This window comes from Chamaea fasciata, unplaced genomic scaffold (assembly GCF_029207755.1).
Source record: "Chamaea fasciata isolate MVZ Bird 193981 ecotype frontalis unplaced genomic scaffold, bChaFas1.0.hap1 SCAF_19, whole genome shotgun sequence".
In the NCBI taxonomy this organism is placed as follows: domain Eukaryota; kingdom Metazoa; phylum Chordata; class Aves; order Passeriformes; family Sylviidae; genus Chamaea; species Chamaea fasciata.
The window spans coordinates 6561998-6581290 of record NW_027094104.1 but is presented as its reverse complement, the minus strand read 5'-3'; the positions used below and the strand labels follow the sequence as shown (position 1 = coordinate 6581290).

At 55.7% G+C, this 19293-nt stretch overlaps 1 protein-coding gene across 5 annotated transcripts; it reads left to right on the top strand.

Moving 5' to 3' along the window:
• Nucleotides 1–85: 85 nt before the first annotated feature.
• On the top strand, nucleotides 86–11627 carry SPATA20 (spermatogenesis associated 20). 5 transcript variants are annotated; one of them, XM_066200581.1, is made up of 16 exons: nucleotides 86–125; nucleotides 1028–1220; nucleotides 1307–1371; nucleotides 1741–1895; nucleotides 2120–2263; nucleotides 2509–2710; nucleotides 2809–2939; nucleotides 3020–3124; nucleotides 3629–3703; nucleotides 3911–4123; nucleotides 4270–4462; nucleotides 5172–5340; nucleotides 5753–5961; nucleotides 6072–6271; nucleotides 6350–6472; nucleotides 10131–11627. In XM_066200581.1, exons 2-16 carry the CDS (start codon nucleotides 1111–1113, stop codon nucleotides 10299–10301), a joined length of 2265 nt encoding a protein of 754 aa, XP_066056678.1. In that variant the 5' UTR covers nucleotides 86–125; nucleotides 1028–1110; the 3' UTR covers nucleotides 10302–11627. The 5 variants fall into 5 exon arrangements, with proteins under 5 accessions (XP_066056678.1, XP_066056677.1, XP_066056676.1 ...); XM_066200580.1 differs by having other exon boundaries at nucleotides 88–125; nucleotides 1083–1220; nucleotides 6392–6472; XM_066200579.1 differs by having other exon boundaries at nucleotides 88–125; nucleotides 1083–1220.
• Nucleotides 11628–19293: the final 7666 nt, after the last annotated feature.

Here is a 19293-nt window from a genome sequence, read left to right as displayed (position 1 = left end):
GAGCCACGGCGGTTCATGGGCGGGGCCGTGGCGGAGGGGCGGTGGCATTGGGGGCGTGGCCGGGAGCGGGGCGGGGTCCGGGGGGACACCGCCATGTTGTCGGCGACACTGCGCTGTGCCCGCAGGTACCGTGGGGGCGGGCGGCTGCGCGCCCCGCCAGCCCCGCTGCGCCATCGCCGCCTCCCCACACCCCGCGAGTCCTCCCCGCACCTCTCGTGTGCCCCCCGTGTCCTCGCTGCAGCCCCCGCGTCCCCTGAATTCTCCTGCAACGCCCTGTACCCCTCCTGCATCTCCTCTAGATCCTCCGTGCACCTTCCTGAGTTCCTCCTGTAGCCTTTCCGCACCCATACACTTATCCTGCCTCCCCCGCCATCCTCCCCATATCCCTTTGCATCCCCCTGTATCCTTCCTAAATCGTCCTCGTACTGCCGCAGCCCCTGCACGACTTGACGTACTGTGTACCCCCGCTCTGCACCCCTTTCCCACCTCCCGCATCCCAGCCCTGCATCCCGGCTGCATCCCCGTACCCAAACCCTGCATCTGCCCAGCAGCAGACGGGTCTCCCTGGTCCCCTCCTGCTCCTCACTCCCCTCACCACAGAGCCTGTGCCCGCTCTGCCCGCACCCACCCCACGGCAGGGAATTTCCCTCTCTTGAGGGGATGTCCTTTCAGAGGGCACGCAGGTCAAGTCCTACAGATGCTGCTCCTGCATTTACAGCTGTTGAGTGTGCCCCCAAAGTGTGCTGGTGCGGGGCAGCCCTGGGAATGGCCTTCGCCCCACCGGGGGTGGGGGTGTGCCAAACTGGAGAACAACCTCCTCTGAGTCTCCAGGGAGTGGGAAGGACTTGTAAGGTCCTGGGGGGGAGATTGGGGTGGACTGCGCCCCAGCAGAGCTACCCGGGGCTGGGGCTCAGAATGGTTTCCTCGGCGTGGGGAGTGAATAGTGGGGGGGGCAGCACCTCTCCTGGGGCACAGCAGGGCCTGGGGTGGTGGTGCTGATGCTCTGGTCTGTCATGGCTCTGTGCAGAGGCTGAGCTTTGTTGTGGTGAGCAGGGAGCCCCTGAGCCTGTTTGGTGTCACAGGAGCACATTTCTAACGGGGATCGCAGCCATGGCCACGGTGGGGACACCCGGCCCCCCCAGCGTCCCTCGTCACACTAACCGCCTGATTAATGAAAAGTCCCCGTACCTCCTGCAGCACGCCCACAACCCCGTGGATTGGTAAGAGCAGCGAGGAGCCTTTCCCTCTGCACCTCCTCCTCTCCCTGTGCCCGTGGGGCTGAGGGACTCTTGTCTTCCCCCCACAGGTACCCTTGGGGTCAGGAAGCCTTTGATAAAGCAAAGACAGAAAACAAGCTGATATTCCTGTCAGGTAACCAGAAACAAGGAGTGTTTTGTGTCCCCACGTGTTGGTCAGTAGATGATCAGATAAGCTGAGCTGCATCCTGAGCTGCTGTGTGAGTAGCCATGTAGGTATGGATGACCACCAAGCAGGAACATTCCACATCCTGGAGTAGCTTTCTGAAAATGGGCTACATGCAGGACTAGAGTCCTTGGGCAGTGTTTAGGAGAAAAGCTGGAGAGTTCAGGAGGCTTTTGTCCTCCATCTCTTGCCCAGGGAGGCAGCAGCTGCTGCCTGTAGCAGGGGTCCCATCTCTGAGTGTTCTCCCCATCGTGTGTTTCCTGCTCCCTGCAAAGGAGGAGCAGGAACCATTCCTCACCCACCTGAGCTTGTTTGCAGTTGGCTACTCCACCTGCCACTGGTGCCATGTCATGGAGGAGGAGTCCTTCAAGAGCAAGGAGATCGGGGAGATCATGAACGAGCACTTCATATGCATCAAAGTGGATCGTGAGGAGCGGCCAGATGTGGACAAAGTGTACATGACCTTTGTGCAGGTGAGGGAGGCATGGGCAGGGCCCAGGAAGCTTTGGCTGGCTCCCTCAGGGTGTTGTTCGTTGTCATGTTTCTCAGGCAAGCACAACCAGTATATGGGGTGGTCTGGTCACAAGGGTGGACAGAAGCACACATCTGTCTTCGAGTGAGGCACCTGGATGTGCTGGAAGGGCACAGAGCAGGTGTCTCTTGCGTGGCCTTGGTGCACATGTGTTTTGTTTTTCAGGCCACCAGTGGTGGAGGTGGTTGGCCCATGAGTGTCTGGCTGACCCCAGACCTCAAGCCCTTTGCTGGGGGGACGTATTTCCCTCCTGAGGATGGAGTTCATCGTGTTGGTTTTCGGACTGTGCTGCTCCGGATCGCAGAGCAGGTGCGGGGCAGGAATGGTGTAGCAGGCAGGGCTGAACCAAAGGGGGCACAGGGAAATTGGTCTAGGCTTGAAGGGTGACTGAGCTGGGAGATTCAGTTGTGAGGAAGAGTAGCCCAGAGAACAAGCCAGGGCTTTGGCTTGGTTAGAAGTGGGTTTGAGCTGATTTTAGGTGGGTGATTGAGAACTGGAGGTGTTGGTTTGGACTGGTGCAAGGCAAGAACTGTCTTTCTCTCCTTGCATCTTAGTGGAAGGAGAACAAAGATGCCCTGTTGGAGAGCAGCCAGAGGATTCTGGAAGCATTGCGACACACATCAGAGATCAGTGTGCAGGGCCAGGAGTCACCCCCACCAGCCAAAGAGGTGATGGACACCTGTTTCCAGCAGCTCTCCAGATCCTATGATGAGGACTATGGTGGCTTTTCCAAATCCCCCAAGTTTCCCACCCCAGGTCAGTCTGGTCTCTACTGCTGAGACCTGCTGTGGGGCAGACGACGCTGTGGGGGCAGAGCCCACCCCACAGCCTCCTGTTTTCTCCCTGTGTTTCAGTGAATTTGAATTTTCTGTTCACGTACTGGGCCCTGCACCGAACAACTCCAGAAGGTGCCCGGGCACTGCAGATGGCTCTGCACACTCTCAAGATGATGGCCCATGGGGGCATCCATGACCACATTGGTCAGGTAGGAGTAAGTCTTTGGGGGTAAGCCCCTGTCATGCCCAGGAGGTGTGGGGTAGAGATGTCTTCACATGGTCTCTGCAGGGGTTTCACCGGTACTCCACTGACCAGCACTGGCATGTCCCTCACTTTGAGAAGATGCTCTACGACCAGGGGCAGCTGGCAGCCGTGTACAGCAGAGCCTTCCAGGTACAGCTCTGACATCCCTGTGTGGCTCCCACTCTTGCAGCCTGCAAGGACTGGCCTGGTTTGGGGAGGAGCTTCAAAGCCTATTCCCCAAGATACTCCCCATCCCATGGGCATGGAGCAATCCAGTTCTCCCCTTCATCTTCTGTTGTTTATCCAGAAGTGCTGCACAAACTTGTGACAGTGTGGCCCCAGGGCTTTGAGTATAACTGGGGAGGAAACAGCCTTTGAGCTGGTCTTCACAAGTCAGCAACCAATGCTGCTGCCTCTAACCTTGGTGTAACTCCAGCATTGCTCTCCACTGCCCTTCCTAGATATGCAGTATTCACTGATAGTAGATTTCTGTTGAAGGTCTTACTCTGAATCCATCCCGCATTTAAAATCCTTGGACTTTCAAATACTCCTTTGCCAGCTCTTCAAATTGAAATCTCTCACCATATCTTGCTGTGTCTCTTGTTCTCCCCCTCTGCCCATGTAACACTGATGTCCACCTTGTGTCTCCCACAGATCTCTGGTGATGAATTCTTTGCTGATGTTGTCCGAGACATTCTACTCTATGTCTCACGGGACCTGAGTGACCCGGTAGGCTCTTCCCTGAGCTGAGCCAAGGGGAACCACTTACCCTGCCCTGGGATGTGGCTTGGAGCTGTTTTTCCCTTTGATAAAGGCTGAGCTCAGTCTGGAGTACTGCTGAGGCTCATTAGCCAGGCTGCTAGCTACGCAGTGATGGGGAGCTGGCTGAAAGTGCTTTCCATGAGCTGGAGGGCCTCTCTGTTGTGTTTTTCCCAGGCAGGAGGTTTCTATAGTGCAGAAGATGCAGATTCCTACCCAACCACCATGTCCGGAGAGAAGCAAGAAGGAGCCTTCTGTGTGTGGACAGCCGAGGAGCTCCGGGCTCTCCTCCCTGACCCTGTCAAGGGGGCCACAGAGGGGACAACGCTGGGAGATGTCTTCATGCACCACTATGGAGTGGAAGAGGCTGGCAACGTGGACCCCATGAAGGTGAGGGAGAGCAGAGACTTGCCAGGAGCACAGGTAGGGGACCTGCATCCACAGGCATGGAGGGATGGCAGAGCAGCCCCAAAACACTCAGAGTCCAACACCTCCCAAGTCCAATGGCATTCCTATGTGTCTCTGTTTCCTTTCAGGACCCCCATCAGGAGCTGAAGGGGAAGAACGTCCTCATTTCCCGCAGCTCCCCGGAGCTGACGGCAGCGCGGTTCGGGCTGGAGCCGGTCCAGCTGAGTGCCCTGCTGCAGGAATGCCGGCAGAGACTGTCCTCAGCCCGGGCACAGCGGCCACGGCCACACCTGGACACCAAGATGCTGGCGGCGTGGAATGGTGAGAGCCGGCCCTGCTCTGGGGGCACATGTCTTGGCTGGATCCCCCCACCAGGGCCTGGTAGCCACAGGTCCTGCTGGGTCTGGGGCAGTGGGTAGGCTGAGATCAGGGGCTGTGTGGAAGCAGCTCCACATCTGCAAGCCTTGGGAGTGTCAGGTTACTGTTCTGGCTTTATTTCCCTCCCCAGCTGCCAGCAGAGAGCAGCAAAACTCTTCCCCTGGCTCGGTCCAGCTCCTCTGGCTGGGCTGAGGGGAAGGGGTCTGAGTTGGGGACCCAGGACCCTGGTGGGTACAGAGCCCATCCCTACTGCTGCGTGGGTGAGGGTTCACAGCACTGTGTCTATCTGGGGATCCTGCCTCAGGGGGTAACTGGAAGACCCCAGGCTCTGTTCCTAGCAGTAAATTCCTGGGTGTTTGGGTCTGGAACTGGCATGGGCTGGAGTTATCCTGCAAACTGGAATAATCTTGAGCCCTGTATCTGCCCACAAGTGAGGGCTCAGCTCTTGCTGGCCTTACAGTACTCCGCCTGTCTGTTTGGTGACAGCAAGTGACTTCATTAGTGATTGGAACAGGGCAGAAGAGCTGAGACCTGACATGCCGGCATCAGGGAGGATGAGCTTCACATTGAGCATCCTTCAAAGGACTGACAATGACCCTTTGACCGGTTCCATGTGCCCCCCTGACCTGTCCTGCTGTCTCTGCCTCCGCAGGGCTGATGATCTCGGGCTTTGCCCAGGCTGGGGCTGCCCTATCTCATCAGGGATACGTGAGCAGGGCTGCACAGGCAGCTGCTTTCCTGAGGACACACCTTTTCGACCCGGACAGCGGGAGGCTGCTGCGGAGCTGCTACCGGGGCAAGGACAACTCAGTGGAGCAGAGGTGAGTATCAGAGAGTCCACAGTCTTGACTGGCCACCTGCAGGTGCTGCCCAGACCCCCAGCAGTCCCTGTCCTCTCTTCCAGGCAGGTCTGAACTGGGAGGGAGGGAGGCTGTTTTGTATAGAGCTCCAGTGCAGTTTAGGAAGGGTTAGTGTCCCCCAGCCAATGAGGAGAAACTGAGGTCAAAATCTTTCCCATTCCTCATCTTTCATGCTGGCAAATGTCTTCCCTTGCCTTCTCCTCCTGTACAGAACCCTGGGGCTGAGTTGTGTGATGGCCATGGCCATTGCTTTGCTTGGTGGCATCTCTTTGGGTAGCAGAGACCAGTAAGCAGGGCTTTGCTGGGTTGGAGAACATTTCCAACCTGCTCAGTTTAGAGATTCTGATTTTTCCTTCCCTGTCTGCCACTGCAGCACTGTGCCCATCCAGGGCTTCCTGGAGGACTATGTCTTTGTCATCCAGGCACTCTTTGACCTGTATGAAGCCTCGCTGGAGCAGGGCTGGCTGGAGTGGGCCCTTCATCTCCAGCACATGCAAGACAAGCTCTTCTGGGACCCTAAAGGCTTTGCTTATTTCTCCACTGAGGCTGGCGATCCCTCCCTGCTCCTGCGTCTCAAGGATGGTGAGCTCAGGGACTTGGCCATGTGTTCTGTGGATTGTGGCGTGGGAGGACAGGGCTGATGGCAGATGGTGATGAGGCACTGGGTTGATGGCTGATGTTGTCCTTTGCAGACCAAGATGGAGCAGAGCCCACCCCTAACTCTGTCAGTGTCACAAACCTGCTCCGAGCAGCTTGTTACTCTGGTCATATGGACTGGGTGGAAAAAGCCGGGAAAATCTTGGCTGCCTTCTCAGAAAGGCTGCAGAAGATCCCAATAACCCTCCCAGAGATGGTCCGGGCCACTGCTGTCTTCCATCACACCCTCAAACAGGTATGGGCTGGGGCTCAGTGTCCCCTGCAGGACCTGCTGTAGGAAGTGGGGCTGGCAATGGCATGGGTGCAGTCACAGCTCTGTTTTCTCCCTCCTGCCACCCACCCTCCTCCTGGACAGGTCGTTGTTTGTGGGGACCCCCAAGGAGAAGACACTAAAGAGATGCTGCACTGTGTCCGCTCTGTCTTCAGCCCAAACAAGGTAGAGGTGCCCCCTGCCTGCCAGCCCTTCCCTGGTGTCTGCTGCCTGCACTGCTGGTGTTTCATCCTTTCTCCTAGTGCAGCTGTTGCACCCATCCTCCTCTCTTCTGCCTCTCTCCTGGGAAGCATCCTGTCCTTTTCATATCTAAGCACAGCCAGCAGGGCCATGGCTGAGCCCTGCACCTCTCTCCCTGCACAGAGCATGGGCAGCCCAGCCCAGAAGGGGCTGCAGCAGTGGTTGTTATTGCTGCTGGCTGTTTACACTGCTCTCACCCTGAGCCCAGTGCTTTCCTGAGGGGAAACCTTTCATTCCAGTGTGAACGTGTCATGCCCAGTGTGGATGTGTCATGTTCTGTGCAGACCCAGTTAGTGTCTGGGTCACCTACTGCCTGGAGACACCCTCGCATCCTTGAAAGTAATGAGGCAGTGCCTCACTCCAGTTCTGGGTAACACCAGCTGGGAGAGGCTGGCTTTTCCCAAAGCTTTTCTCCCGTTCAGCAGCTGTTGCTGTGTACTGGGGTTCCTGCCTGGCTCTGCTTGTCCTTATCCCTGCTTTGAGACGTATCAGTGCGTCCCACAGAGGGCTGGAGTTGTTGGCTGCATCTGGAGCTGGCAGGGAAAGGCAGCACAGCAGCTGGTGCCCATCAGCTTTGGTGGGCAGTGTCCCTACCTTGGGGATGATGGCTTTGACTTCAGCAAAGCTGTGGAGCTGAGGGAAATAGGACTGGGCTGCAAGTGAGGGGGTTTGGTGTTTGGATTGGATTCACCCCTGGCCATTGCGTCCTGGTGCCAGGGACTGGCGTGTTCAATCTCAGTATGTGGGAAGCTGGGGCCAAAGCACCACTTTGCCCCTGTAACACCAGCTAGGATGAACTGGGGAGGGCTGAGCCGTCAGCACAGGATCCTCTGCTCTGTCCTCTCATTAGCTCAGCCCACAGGGGTGTTGCCCCTGACCCTCTGCCTGTGTGCCCAGCGATGTTTAATGCAGCATTGGAGGAGGAGGGACACATTCCCAGGGGCACAAGTGGGGCACACAGCTCTCTGTCCTTCCTCTGCCATCACCCATCGAGCAGCGCCCTTGTTCCTCGCAGGTCCCTGTTTTGTGTGTGAGGCCTCTGTTCCCACACTTGTCCTCTGTCCCTTTGAAGGATTACCTGGGTGATCCAGTTTGCAGAAAACGGGAGCCCAGCACCGCTGTTAATAACCCTCTGCCCACAGGTGGTTCAGCCCTTGGTCCCCTGAGCCCACACCAGCAGTTTTGGGGTCTTGAGCAGAGCAAATAGCACGGCCCTGCCCTCTTCTCCCCTGCAGTCTGGCTCCCTCCTGCAAAGCTGGTAACAAGCCTGGCTGGTAGGGATGCTCCTTCGCCAGGGGAAGATCTTTCTCCCTCAAGCTTTTGCATTCTTTGGGGAAGGGAGGAAGATGAGGGCTGGGTATTCTGGATGGATATTTCCATGGGGGAGTCAAGCCATGGTCATGCCAGCCAGGGCTGCTCTCAGGGGACCTGTGCTTCGAGGGGCATGTGAGAGGCTGCAGCTGGAGGCTGGTAGCAGGCAGGGTGGCAGTCTAGCTCTGTTTGCCCCTTGTGTGTTCCTCATGTTGCGATGATGAGAGAGAGCCGAAGCTGTTCCAGTTTGGGTTTGTTTCCTGGAAGAAGAATTGTGGCAGGAGGGAAGAGCTCTCCCCCAGAAGAGCCCAGCCCTGTGGACACGTATCTCCCTTTCCCCAAGCAGGAATGTGCAGGAGTGGGTAGGAGCGTGATCTCTGGCAGTAGCAATGGTTCCTCACCTTGCAGAGGTGATGGGAGGAACGGGGGAGAATCCCACTCCTCAGAGGGTTGCACTACCTTGGGGAGCAGCCCACTGCCTCCCAACAGCCATCCCTCTTTCCATGCTGCATCACACAGACGTGGGCATCCTGCCTCCATCCCCCTCCAGCTGCTCCCCAGATTTCCTTCCCTGCCTCAGGAAGCTTCCCTAGGCAGAGCAGCCCTGGGTCACCTGCTCCAGGGACATGGCTGATTTGGGAATTGCCTTTGCCAAGGAGTTGGGGGAACATCCCTGTGTCCCCTAGGCCCCCACTCCCTTCGTGCCAGCAGGGTGCTGGGGGCCAGGCTTGCGTGCAGGAACACAATTAATTAGGTCTTTCCAGTAATTAATTCCTGACAAACCTCACCCTGAAATCCTTGCTGTAATGAGATGCTGATCATAAAATTGCATTGAGGTTGTGATTTTAAACGGACCCTAGGTCTGGAGTAGCCCTTTGCTGCAGGCAGCTCTGTGGGGATGCAGGTAGGGGTGATGCTGATAGCTGTTCCTGTGGGCGTCCTGGTGCTGGGAGCAAAAGGGGTTGGATCCCTGCTCTGGGGCTGAATCCCAGCTCCTGGTGTAGGTCCCTGCCCTATTAATGGTCTTTAGGGTAATTATGAAGGATCCCATTATCTCCTCAGCTGCAGAGCGCTCTACTGCCGCTCGCCTTCATCCTGGCCCCGTGAGAGGACCTTGGGGAGCTTGTGAGAAAAATGAATAATGAATTTCAGATTGGACATGAATTGGTAATTAATCACTCCTGGAATTAATTCCAGACAAAGGCGAAGGGAGAGGAGATTGGGGGAAGCAGGAGGCAGGCAGGGAGACAGGCTGAGCCAGAGCTGGGTCAAGCAGATGTGGGGTGATGGAGGATAGTACAGGACTGCAGCAGCCACTATCTAGGGCAGGGACATAGGGATGTGGTGCCCCCCTGGGGACACAAGGGTGCAGGCAACCCCTGCCAGGCATGAGTGAGGCTGTGTGGGTGTCTCTGGGTGTCAGTGCTGGGTCTTCTGCTGGCTCTGGTGTAGAGGATGCTGCGTGCCAGGTGAGCAGTGCCATGGTGGGAGAGGCCTGTGCTGGGGGAGGCAGCATTTGGTGTCAGCATCCCTTGGTGGCATTGGCATGAGTAGCAGGGACATGTTGTGAATGTGTCCATGCTCAGCAGACACATGCAGGGCTGGGATTGGGGCAGGCAAGGGAGAGCTGTGAGTTCCAGCAGCAGGATGTTCCCTCTGTGCCTTGGGGAGGGGCAGCCTTTTGCTCACCCTTTGCATCTGTGTCGGCATGAGGCTGGCTGCCAGCTCCTGGCCTTTTTCCTGATTAGCCTGCAAGCCCTGAGGCTTTAACAAACATTTTCCCTTTCAGAAAAGCTAATTATCCTGGCAGCCCAGTCATCACCTCTGGCTGATGCTGCTGTGTCAGCCGGGAGAGCCCCTGATCCACTGCTCATTGCTGCCTGAGTTTTTCTGGGAAGCGTGGGGAGGGCAGGAGGAACTGGGCTGCAGGTGGGATGGGGCAATGCTGCAGCTGTTTCTGGGGCTGTTCCTGAGCTGGGCAGGTGTCCCCAAGGAGCTGGCTAGGCTGGGATGTGCTGATCCCTGTGCTTCATCCTGGCTTCCAAGTGTCTGGTGTGGTTAAGGGAGGCAAAGCTGTGACATCTCCATCATGCTTCTTCCTGCCCTGGCATTATAGGGATGTGACCACTGTGGGACTCCGGAAGAGGGCTGGAGTGGGTTCCCATTTTGGGAGGGTGTGTGGAGGGACACTGCCTGCCCTCAGCACGGTCAGTGGGGCAGGAAGGCCCAGCTGGCTGCGCTCTCTCACTCTCACAGCTCCTTCTTTGGGCAGGTGCTGATGGTTGCAGATGGAGACAGCACTGGGTTCCTCTACCGCCAGCTGCCTTTCCTTGCATCCCTGGAGAGGAAGGATGGGAAAGCCACTGCCTATGTCTGCAGCAACTTCACCTGCTCCCTGCCTGTCACCTCTGTCCAGGAGCTGCGTGAGATGCTCAGCCCATGAGCCCCTCAGTCCTGCTGCCTGCAGGAAGGCAAGAGGGGAACAGACTGGCATGGGAACATGGGAGAACCCCACAACAGAGCCACCCTGAGCACCATCCCAGATGGTTCCGTGCAGTGCAGTGGGGCTGCGCCCTTCCCCACCTGCAGCTCTGTTTCTCCAGCAGTGTCTCAGCACAACTGACTGTGGTCGTGGGTGCTGCTTTTGGTATGGCCAGGAGACACCCATGGAGGAGCATCTCCTGCCCCTGTATGCACGCTTGCTTCTCACCTCTTCCTGCTGAGGAAAAGGAAAACAAATTAAATGTAAATCCCAGTGTTAATGGAGAAGTCAGATGGGAAAACTGCTAGGGTTCCTATAGCAACCCAGGGTAACTGTGAAATGCACCTGGATGACTTGGGAGTCAAATGCTTTTGAAAGTGTAACTGGCTACAACAGCTGTGGTATTTTTCCGTTACAGAGGAGATTGTAACATACATTAACTTAATATATAGTGCATGAAAAAAACCTGCTGATTACAACTGATGGAAAGTTTGTTCTCCCTTTCCTCCCCTCCTTCCCTCCTTGTCCTCCCTGCTTCCAAATGGGTGAGTACCAGGTTTTCAACATCCTTCTGACACCCTGTGCTCCCCCAGCATGGCTCCTCACATCCTAACTGGCTGGGTACCATCATCTGGCAACAAAATGGCACTGCCCACTGGCTTTCTAGTGGGTTGTGCCAGGATTTGGGAGTAACTAGCCAGGAGAAATGCCTTTGAAGTCAAATTGGAATTTTGCACTTCATCTGAGTGCTTTCTATGCTTCTGGAAGAGGAGGGGTTTTGTTTTCTCTCCTCTCTTGGTTTTAAAAGCCTGAAGTGTTTCTGCCAATCCAGCTGAAAATTGCTGGTTTGGCAGATGGCTGCCTGCTTTCCTCTGGGTTTTTTTTTTTGCCTTTTTTTTTTTTTTTTTCTTTTTTTCTTTTTTTAAACTTGGCATCTCTGCTGTGGGGATTGATTTGACACCTGTCCTGAGGAGTGCTCAGAGCGAGTTGGTTTGTGTCTGCCAGGAGAGCATCCTCGGGGAGCAGGGCTGGTGCTGAGTGCCTGTGGGGAAGCCCACATAGATGCTACACTGGCAGCTGTCCCTGGGGTGGCACGGGGCTGGGGTGACATCCTCAGCTCATTTTGGTGCCCACCAGCCCCTTGTGGCACAGACACTGGATGCTTTCCTTGTATACTGTGTTGCTTGTTGGTGCCTCTGTGATCGTCACCCAGGCAGAGCTGTGCTGTGAACCTGTCAGGATGAATTGGCCTCACCTCTCAGTAAAATAAAACAGAATGAGAAGTTCTTTGTGATGAATAACTGTTGTTGTGGCGCCTCTGTCCCCCCGGTGCCTTTGCCTTGCTGCTGTCACTGGGTGCTGGTGGCCATGTCCTGTGCTTCCCATACTCTGCCTGTCCCTGGAGCCACCCCTGGGCTTTATGGCCTTAGCAAGGGGTGGCTTTGCTTGAGTTCTACTGCAGCCCCCCTTCAGGACCCCTTGCTACCCCTTGGCCAGGCTCGGTGCTGGGGCACCCAGGGGTGCTGCTTCTCACTGGTGGCTATGGTGGTTAAAGCCTCCCAGTGGTGCTTCCTGTCCTTTCTTGTCATCCCTTTCCTGTCACCAACCCTCTGATTTCATGGTAAATGCTGTTTTGCTAAAAGTGTTGTTTTCTGGGGCAGTTACCATGAGACAGGGCTGGTGGGTGCTGCCCAGCCTGCCCAGGCTCTCAGGAGGATGATGGGGTGGGATCTGCAGGCTCAGGAGTCCTGTGCCACTTCACAGTGTCTCTTTTTCCTGATCCCTTCCCACATTCCCTTTGGTGGCAGATGCGGGGGCTTTCTCCACCAGGGCAGAGGCTCAGGGTGGCTGGAGGCAGCATGCTGTACTCCCCCTGCTCCTCTCCAGCTGCAGAGCTGTCAAAAAAGCCCTTCAAAAACACATCAAATGGCTGATGTGCCGCTTTTCCCCCCACAAACACTTGGGTTTGCCATCAGGCTGCTGCAGATGGCACAGGAGGACTTCCTCCTGCCCAGGGCTCTGGGCTCACCTGGGAGCCCCAGCAGCCATGGATGGAGAGAAACAGGTTTTCCCTCGGCGTCTTTTTAATATTAACACCTGCTTTAACATTTAACACACTGGGGGATGTGCAGGGCACCCTATTGCTCAGACCACCAAGGCAGATGGGAGGCCTGACACCCACCGTGTCCCTTTGGGGGGCCTGGGACATATGGATTGAGGGGGAGGCAGCGTAAGCAGCCACCCTTGCTGTGTTAATGAGGCTTTCCCTCTAATTAATATTCCCTGGAAAACCCAGCACTGGTTCTGGATCTCTCAGCTTTTATCTCCTGGGGCATTGATGTGACATCAATGGGAGACGGGCTTTGAAAGCTGTTTATTGTGGGGGATGTTGCATCTGTGGGAGAGGGGGGATGGAGAAGGTTGTCCTAAGCCTGGATCCTGCTCCGGTGTCAATACCCCCATCCAGAACACATGTGGGGGTGCAATTCGGGCATGCCAGCCTCTGAGAAGGGACAGTGGGCAAAATAATGAGGTTTCTTAATCTGGGCACATGGTTAATTCACAGATGAGCACCCGTGTCTGGCATGGCTGAGCACCCCATTGCCCCACGCCTGGGTGGCCAAATAGCACCTGAGCACTCATCTGCTTATGCCTGAGTGGATGATTAGCTCCTGCCTGAGGGTTATTTTGGGCATGAACAGGCAGGTTTTGGTAGCTGGGGGCTGCTGCAGGAGGAGGTTTGGAAATGCTGCTCAGTGGTTGCTCTGAAGGTGATGAAAAGGCTCCATAATGCCCTGAAATATTAGGGGAACCTGTGACAGGCAGGTGCAGGGGGGCAGGAGATGTGGGTGTGAGGAGTCCCTCCAAAGCCAACCCTGTGCTCTTGAGCGCAGTTACTCCAGAATTCACCCAGAGGGAATTTGCAGCCAGCAAAGCTGCCTTAGTGAATCCCCTGAGTTCAGCCTCCTCCCCTGGGTAATTTGGTGTGCTTGCTGGGCTTCCACTGCAGCAGGCTGTGGGTGGGGGCACATGGTGGGTTGCACCAACCCTTGTCTGGCATCCCATGGAGCACCTGCAGGCAGTGGAGGGAGCTGGGGGGTCTCAGCAGCTCCTGCCACCCCTCCCTGCCCCGGGATTTGCCCTGAACAGATGTTCACACCATTCAGCTCCAAGCAATTCCAATATTCCTGACAAGTGAATTTGCAGCTGAGGCTGGCCGACACTTGCTCAAAACGTGCTTCTTTCTTTTTAAACTGACCTTCCATACAGATTGTCAGAGACCAAGGGGACACAGGCGGGCTGTGATGTGGGAACTCTGTGGGGGTGTCCCCTGCAGCTCAGCTGCTGCTTTAGCTTCCCCTCCCACAAAAGCATGTCCTGGCCATTTCTATCCAAACCCTACACCACCTCTGCATGGCCCTGGAGCATGTGCCCTGCATGGCCCTGGAGCACGTGCCCTGCCTGGCCACTCCCAGACCCCCTTTGTGCTCCAGAGCTGTGCAGAGAAGCTCGCAGCTCTCCCCAGGCTGGCTGCCTTTGCCAGGTGCACTGGCCAAGGTGTTTTGGGGACCGTCCTCCCTGTGTTAATGCTCAGCTGCTCTCAACAGGCTCTGCACCCACAGGCCATTGCTTAGGACCAGTTTACCACTTGGAAGTCTCCCATTCCTGCCTGGCAGATGCAGCAATCCCACCCATTCCTCAAGGTGGACTTCCAACCTTGGCCACAGCTGGGAGGGCAGGGAGGGGTGGGGAGAGATGGCTGAAGGCCCTGTGGCACAGCAGGAAGCCATCAGCACCAATCAAGGGTTATGCAATGGACACTCGGCCATTGTAGGCCAGGCTAGGGGTGCATGGGGCCATTAATCCTGCTTTCATAAAGTTTTGGTATTTACTGACTATGGTAACCGTTGCATTAAATCAAAATGAAATGTTTATTTTGGAGGCGTTACAGAAGGGCAGAGGAGGATGTCCAGGAAGGAAGGTGAAGGTTTGTGGGTGCCTGGGTGGGAGGGGAGTTTTGGGGGTGTCCAGAGGAATCAGAACTGCAGTGGAAGGATGGCCTTGCCATCAGTGTGAGGATATCCCCGGGTGCTGTGCCAGGCTGTCAGTCTAGGTGAGGTGACATGGCATCTCCACTGCCTTCGGAACTTTGTGAGCTGCTAAATTAGAGGCGAGAGATGCTGAAGGGTCTCAGGGAGCCTGGGCTGCTAATCAAAGGAGAATGGGCTCTGCTTTCCATCTGGGGTTCTATCCAAGACTCCTGGAGGGCTGAGGCTGCTCCTCTCCCCACGGCCAGGTGGAATTCGGAGTTAACTTCTTGTGTACTGCAGCCTGGCAGAAGCAGGTAGCAATATATCATGGTATCACCTGAGGCTAAAACTGACATCAGAAATGCTGAAGCTTGGAGAAATCTGGAGCTGGGAGGCAATGCCCAGATTTTGAGGCCAAATTTCCTGCTGGAATAGCAGCTCCCAGCCATAGGAGCCAGGTTTCTGGCTGCAGCATGGATGTCCTGAGACAGCTTCCCTGGTGCCTCTGGACTGATGCCCGCTGGGTTGTTTGGGGTTTTTACCCACGGAGGAGAAACCTGAATGTCCCTGTGTGACCCAGCACTCTCCTCCCCTGACACCCATGAATCTGGGACATGCAGAGCTGGGCTCACTGCAATTATCCGTGGATTAATGGCAGCTAATTTAGTTTGAGTCACAGAAGCTAAACTGGATCAATATGGGGTGAAGAGTATAAAGGGGGAATCAATAAGTATTCAGAAGTGCAGAAATCGGGCTGCACATCCCTATGGGATGATGCTTTTGGGGCTGGCGCAGTCGTGCTGCCTGAGCGATGTGGGGCTGAGGGAGCAGTGGGGACATGGGGACGGGTGGCAGGCGGTCCCCAGGGCGATGCACGCCAGCACAGCAGAACTACGACTCAGCACAAGGCTTTCATCGGGTTTGTGCAGCTCAGCAGAGCGGGGGCTGCCGTGACAGGCGGGAGCTGCGGCTCTGCGGGATCCGAGGCACCGGTTTGACAGCCGGCCCCCGCTGGGCCCGGTGCCTGTGCACTCGTCCCCACTCTCCTGGGGATGTCACGGCCACCAGGACACTGGTTTGATGTTCAACCACAATTTGGATACGAGCTGGCTTGGGTCGCCTGCAAGGTGTGCACCAACTGGGCATCCTCACAGCAGGATGGAAACTGGGGATGTCCCAGTGTGGCCACCAGCGAGGGCTTGGTCTGTCTCCCGTGTGTTGCCTTCTGGCCTGGCAGCAGGGCGTGAGGCAAGGTCCTTTTTCATAGCTGACAGCCCTTGAATATTTATAGCATTAAAATATGGCTCTTAAAAATGGCCACTGCATCCCAAATTAGTCACGGGGCTGTGGATAGAGGCAGGGTGGTGGGTGCAGTGGCACTGATGTCACCCCTGACTCCGTGCTCAGATGACAGTGGCATGGCCTCTTGGCTGGGATGGGATGGAGCGAGGGATCTCTGTCCCTCTGGGGCTGCATGAGCAACTCTCAGTCTTGCCTTTGGACCAGGCCCTGGTCCCTGGTGTGACTCTCTTGTCCCTCCTGGGAGCCTGCTCAGGGTGCCCACAGCACCCAGATTTCTGTGCCTCTTGGCTCCTCTTCCTCACCATCTTGTGCTTTAAAACTCATGTTTTAGTGGCTCTGAATGAGGTCTCCATCAGCTGCTGAGGGTTGTGGGAGCTCACACCTCCACCACGTGCTGGGGATGTGCTGCCTCTGGGATGCAGCCAGAACAGGTGGGTTTATCTCCCAGAAAAGAAAGAAAATCCATGTTTTAGTGAACAAATAGAAATTAAAAAGGAAAAGGACGGAGATAAAGTTATTTCCCATCTCCTAAGGGGTTGGCAGGGATAATAAAGAGAAGAATCTAATTTAGAAGGAGTCTACAAAGACAGAAGTGCTGGAGGGGTCCTCGCTGTGTGAAGCTGCAGTCTGAGCAGCAATGGAGCAAACCCATGGGGATGGGATGTGCCCTGGCAAGAATAGGTGTCCCCATAGTGTTTGGAAACCCTTCAGCCTATGGGCAGGCCTGGCCAGGGGCTAAGCTCTGGAAGGGGAAGGGTTCTTGCTTTGCTTTCTGTGGCCAGTGCTGGCGAGGAGCTCAGGGAGGGCCCAGTCTGGGAAGCGGGATGAGGAGGACCCTGTGCTGGGAGCAGGCAGGCAGAGGCAGTAAGGCAGAGCAAAAGGAGATAGGAGACAAAATCAGGGGGTAATCAGGCTGGAAACATAACCCGGGGAGGGAAAAGCACTGAGCATGGCTGGGTTTACCCAGGTCAGTGCAGGGCAGAGGTTCAAAGTCACTGTCCCTGTGACTGCAGTGCTTTGGCAGAGCCCCCCGAGGGGAGTGGGGTGGAGGGGACAGCAAGGGCCTGATGTCCTTTGAGACTCGCAGATCTGAGAAGCACGGGCAAAAACCCCTCTAGGAAGGTGCTGTTCTCTCTCCACACCACCTTCCCATCCTCCTGTCTGCCCTGCTGCTCTGGGCTCCCTCATCACATGCTAATGAAGGTCCTGGATACTGCCACTAATGAAGGCCCTTGGCTTTGATCACCAGCACAGATCCTTCCCCTGTTTCTGGATGAGATCCTTGTGGCATTAATGAAGTCCATAAATCCCTTTTATTTCCCAGGACAGCCAAGGGGAAGGGCTGCAGTGCAGTGGGGGTTCTGCAGCCCCCCCAGAGGAGTGTAGCACCCAGGCTCCTATCTCCATGGCAACACTGTGGGATGCTCCTGCTGGATACTCTTACAAGGCTACCAAGGGGAATCCCAGCAGCCTGGGAACTCTGGCAGGGTCAGGGAAAAAATGCCTGTCTGGGTTGGGAGCATGCCTGTCTGCCTTTGTGTTCTGTCCACCCACAGCAACATCCCTGTGGATATTGCTCAGAGGCTCGGCTTGACCCCAGCAGCAGCCACTTATAACTCACCCAGTCCATGCAGCCTCTCCAGTGATGACAAGCATCTCCCAGAACAAACAATTATAGAATTAACCCCAAAGGCCTTTCAGCCCCTAATTTTCTATCCCTGACCATGTCCTTAGCTTGGCTTTGATGAGCCAAGGGATAGAAAATCCCAGCATTTCCATAACATGCCACCAGTGCAGCCTTTGACCCTTGATATATATTTTTCCTTAACATCTGCCTTTCCTTTTTTACTGTGGCTTTTATTACTGTGCACAGTGAGATTTAAGGAAACACAGCCCAGGCACAGGGGGCTCAGGAGTTCTTGTGGTGCATTGGGAGGGGGAAGTCTGGGGCTGTTCCAGGTAAATGCATGAGCTGGTTAGCAGAGAGATGGGATTCATCCTGCTTCCCTGAGGGTCTCCTTCAGGATGTCTTAGGGCAAAAACCAGCCCTGCAGAGGAAACACGCTGTTTTGTTGTTGCTTGCTGCCTGGGATGGATGTGTCTTGAGGGGGCTGCCCTTCTCTCAAAGTTTCCCCTCCCCTTGTTCCCCCAGGCTGTGCACTGGGGAGCTTAGGTTGTTCCCTTTCATTTGTTGTCATTTATCTATAATTTACAGTGGGGTTTAGGTATATTCTAATTGAGTTTCATGTGTCACAGCGTGTCTCAAACAGAAAATAAAATATTTAACAACCTCCACTGGTAATAAAGATTCACATTTGCCTCATTCTGGTTCGCAGTACATGAATATTCTGCACCGCACTCCACAGGTATTAACTTCATTCAGATTTCTCCCTGGTTATGCAATATAACAGTAATGACAGATAGAAACCAGAGCTTAAAAAAATTATAATCAAAACCAACAACAGCAAACCAGTTTGATGTCATTAACTCCCTTCTGTTGGTTAGGGGAGCATTAATGTGTTCCCTTTCATTGCTGGCTCCTCTGTGTGTGCAAGCGCTCTGTGTCTGCTCACACTATTACGGGCAGGAACTGGGGCAGGAGAAGGGCAGGGGCAGCTCAGGGTTGGGAGAGATTTGGTCTTGGAAGGCCAGGGCTGAATTGGGCTGAAATAAAGCCAGCACTGTGTCTCCACTGTGCTGCTGCTTGAGTTGGGGTGCACATGAGATTGGATGGGGACTAAAGCACCACTGATCTGTGCTGGGGCCAGGGCTGTCACAGCTGGACACTTAGGTGCTGAAATGGGTCAGGCCCATGGTGGGGGGAAGCCCCGGGTGATTTTTGGATGGTAGCTGGTCCTGACCAGGGTGAACTGTATCTGTCCCAAGCAAACAGGATCTGGGTACTGTGGGAAGGTAGCTCTTGGGGAAGGTCTTGGGACTTGCTGTTCTGAGGGTGGCTGAGTGCCACAGCCAGGTCTGATGTGCAGGGGCTTGCCCAGGGCTGTGCTGAGGGAGATGAAGCCACTTGGGACACAGTCGGCTCCAGGTTTTCCACTGCAACAACTCCCAGGAGGCAGAGACAGGCTTTGATCCTGATGTCCTGTGCTTTGCTGTGGGGCTGCTGGGAGGCTGGTGCGGGGTACCTGCCAGTCCTTTGCCCCATCCCTGGGTGGTCTGAAGACTTGGGCTGTTCCATGGACAGCTTGCATGGAAAAGCCCGGGGCGGTGATGCCTTGGAACCTCCAAACCCACTCATTACCCCAGGAAAAGGGAGGATTCGGGACATACTGGTCTGGTACCAGCATGCAGAGCATGAGGAGTGGCGTGGGGCTGGCACTGGACTGCCCTGGCGTTGTGGGGCTTCACAGCACCACATCCCCTTGTGTTCCCTGCACCCCACAAGGCTCTGCATCCCCACCAGCTCTGCCCTTCTCCCACGCTGACAGTCCTAGTCCTGATCCACCAGACCGCGCACTATCTGCGCCCGAGAATCTCCTTTAGTCCTTGTTGGCTCTGTCCTTGTGCGCTCACGGAGGGCTGGGCAGCCCCAAACCGAGCGCTCCCCGTCACCACCACCAGACGGGTTAACCCCAGCGGCAAAGCTGCTCGTGCTGCCCGTG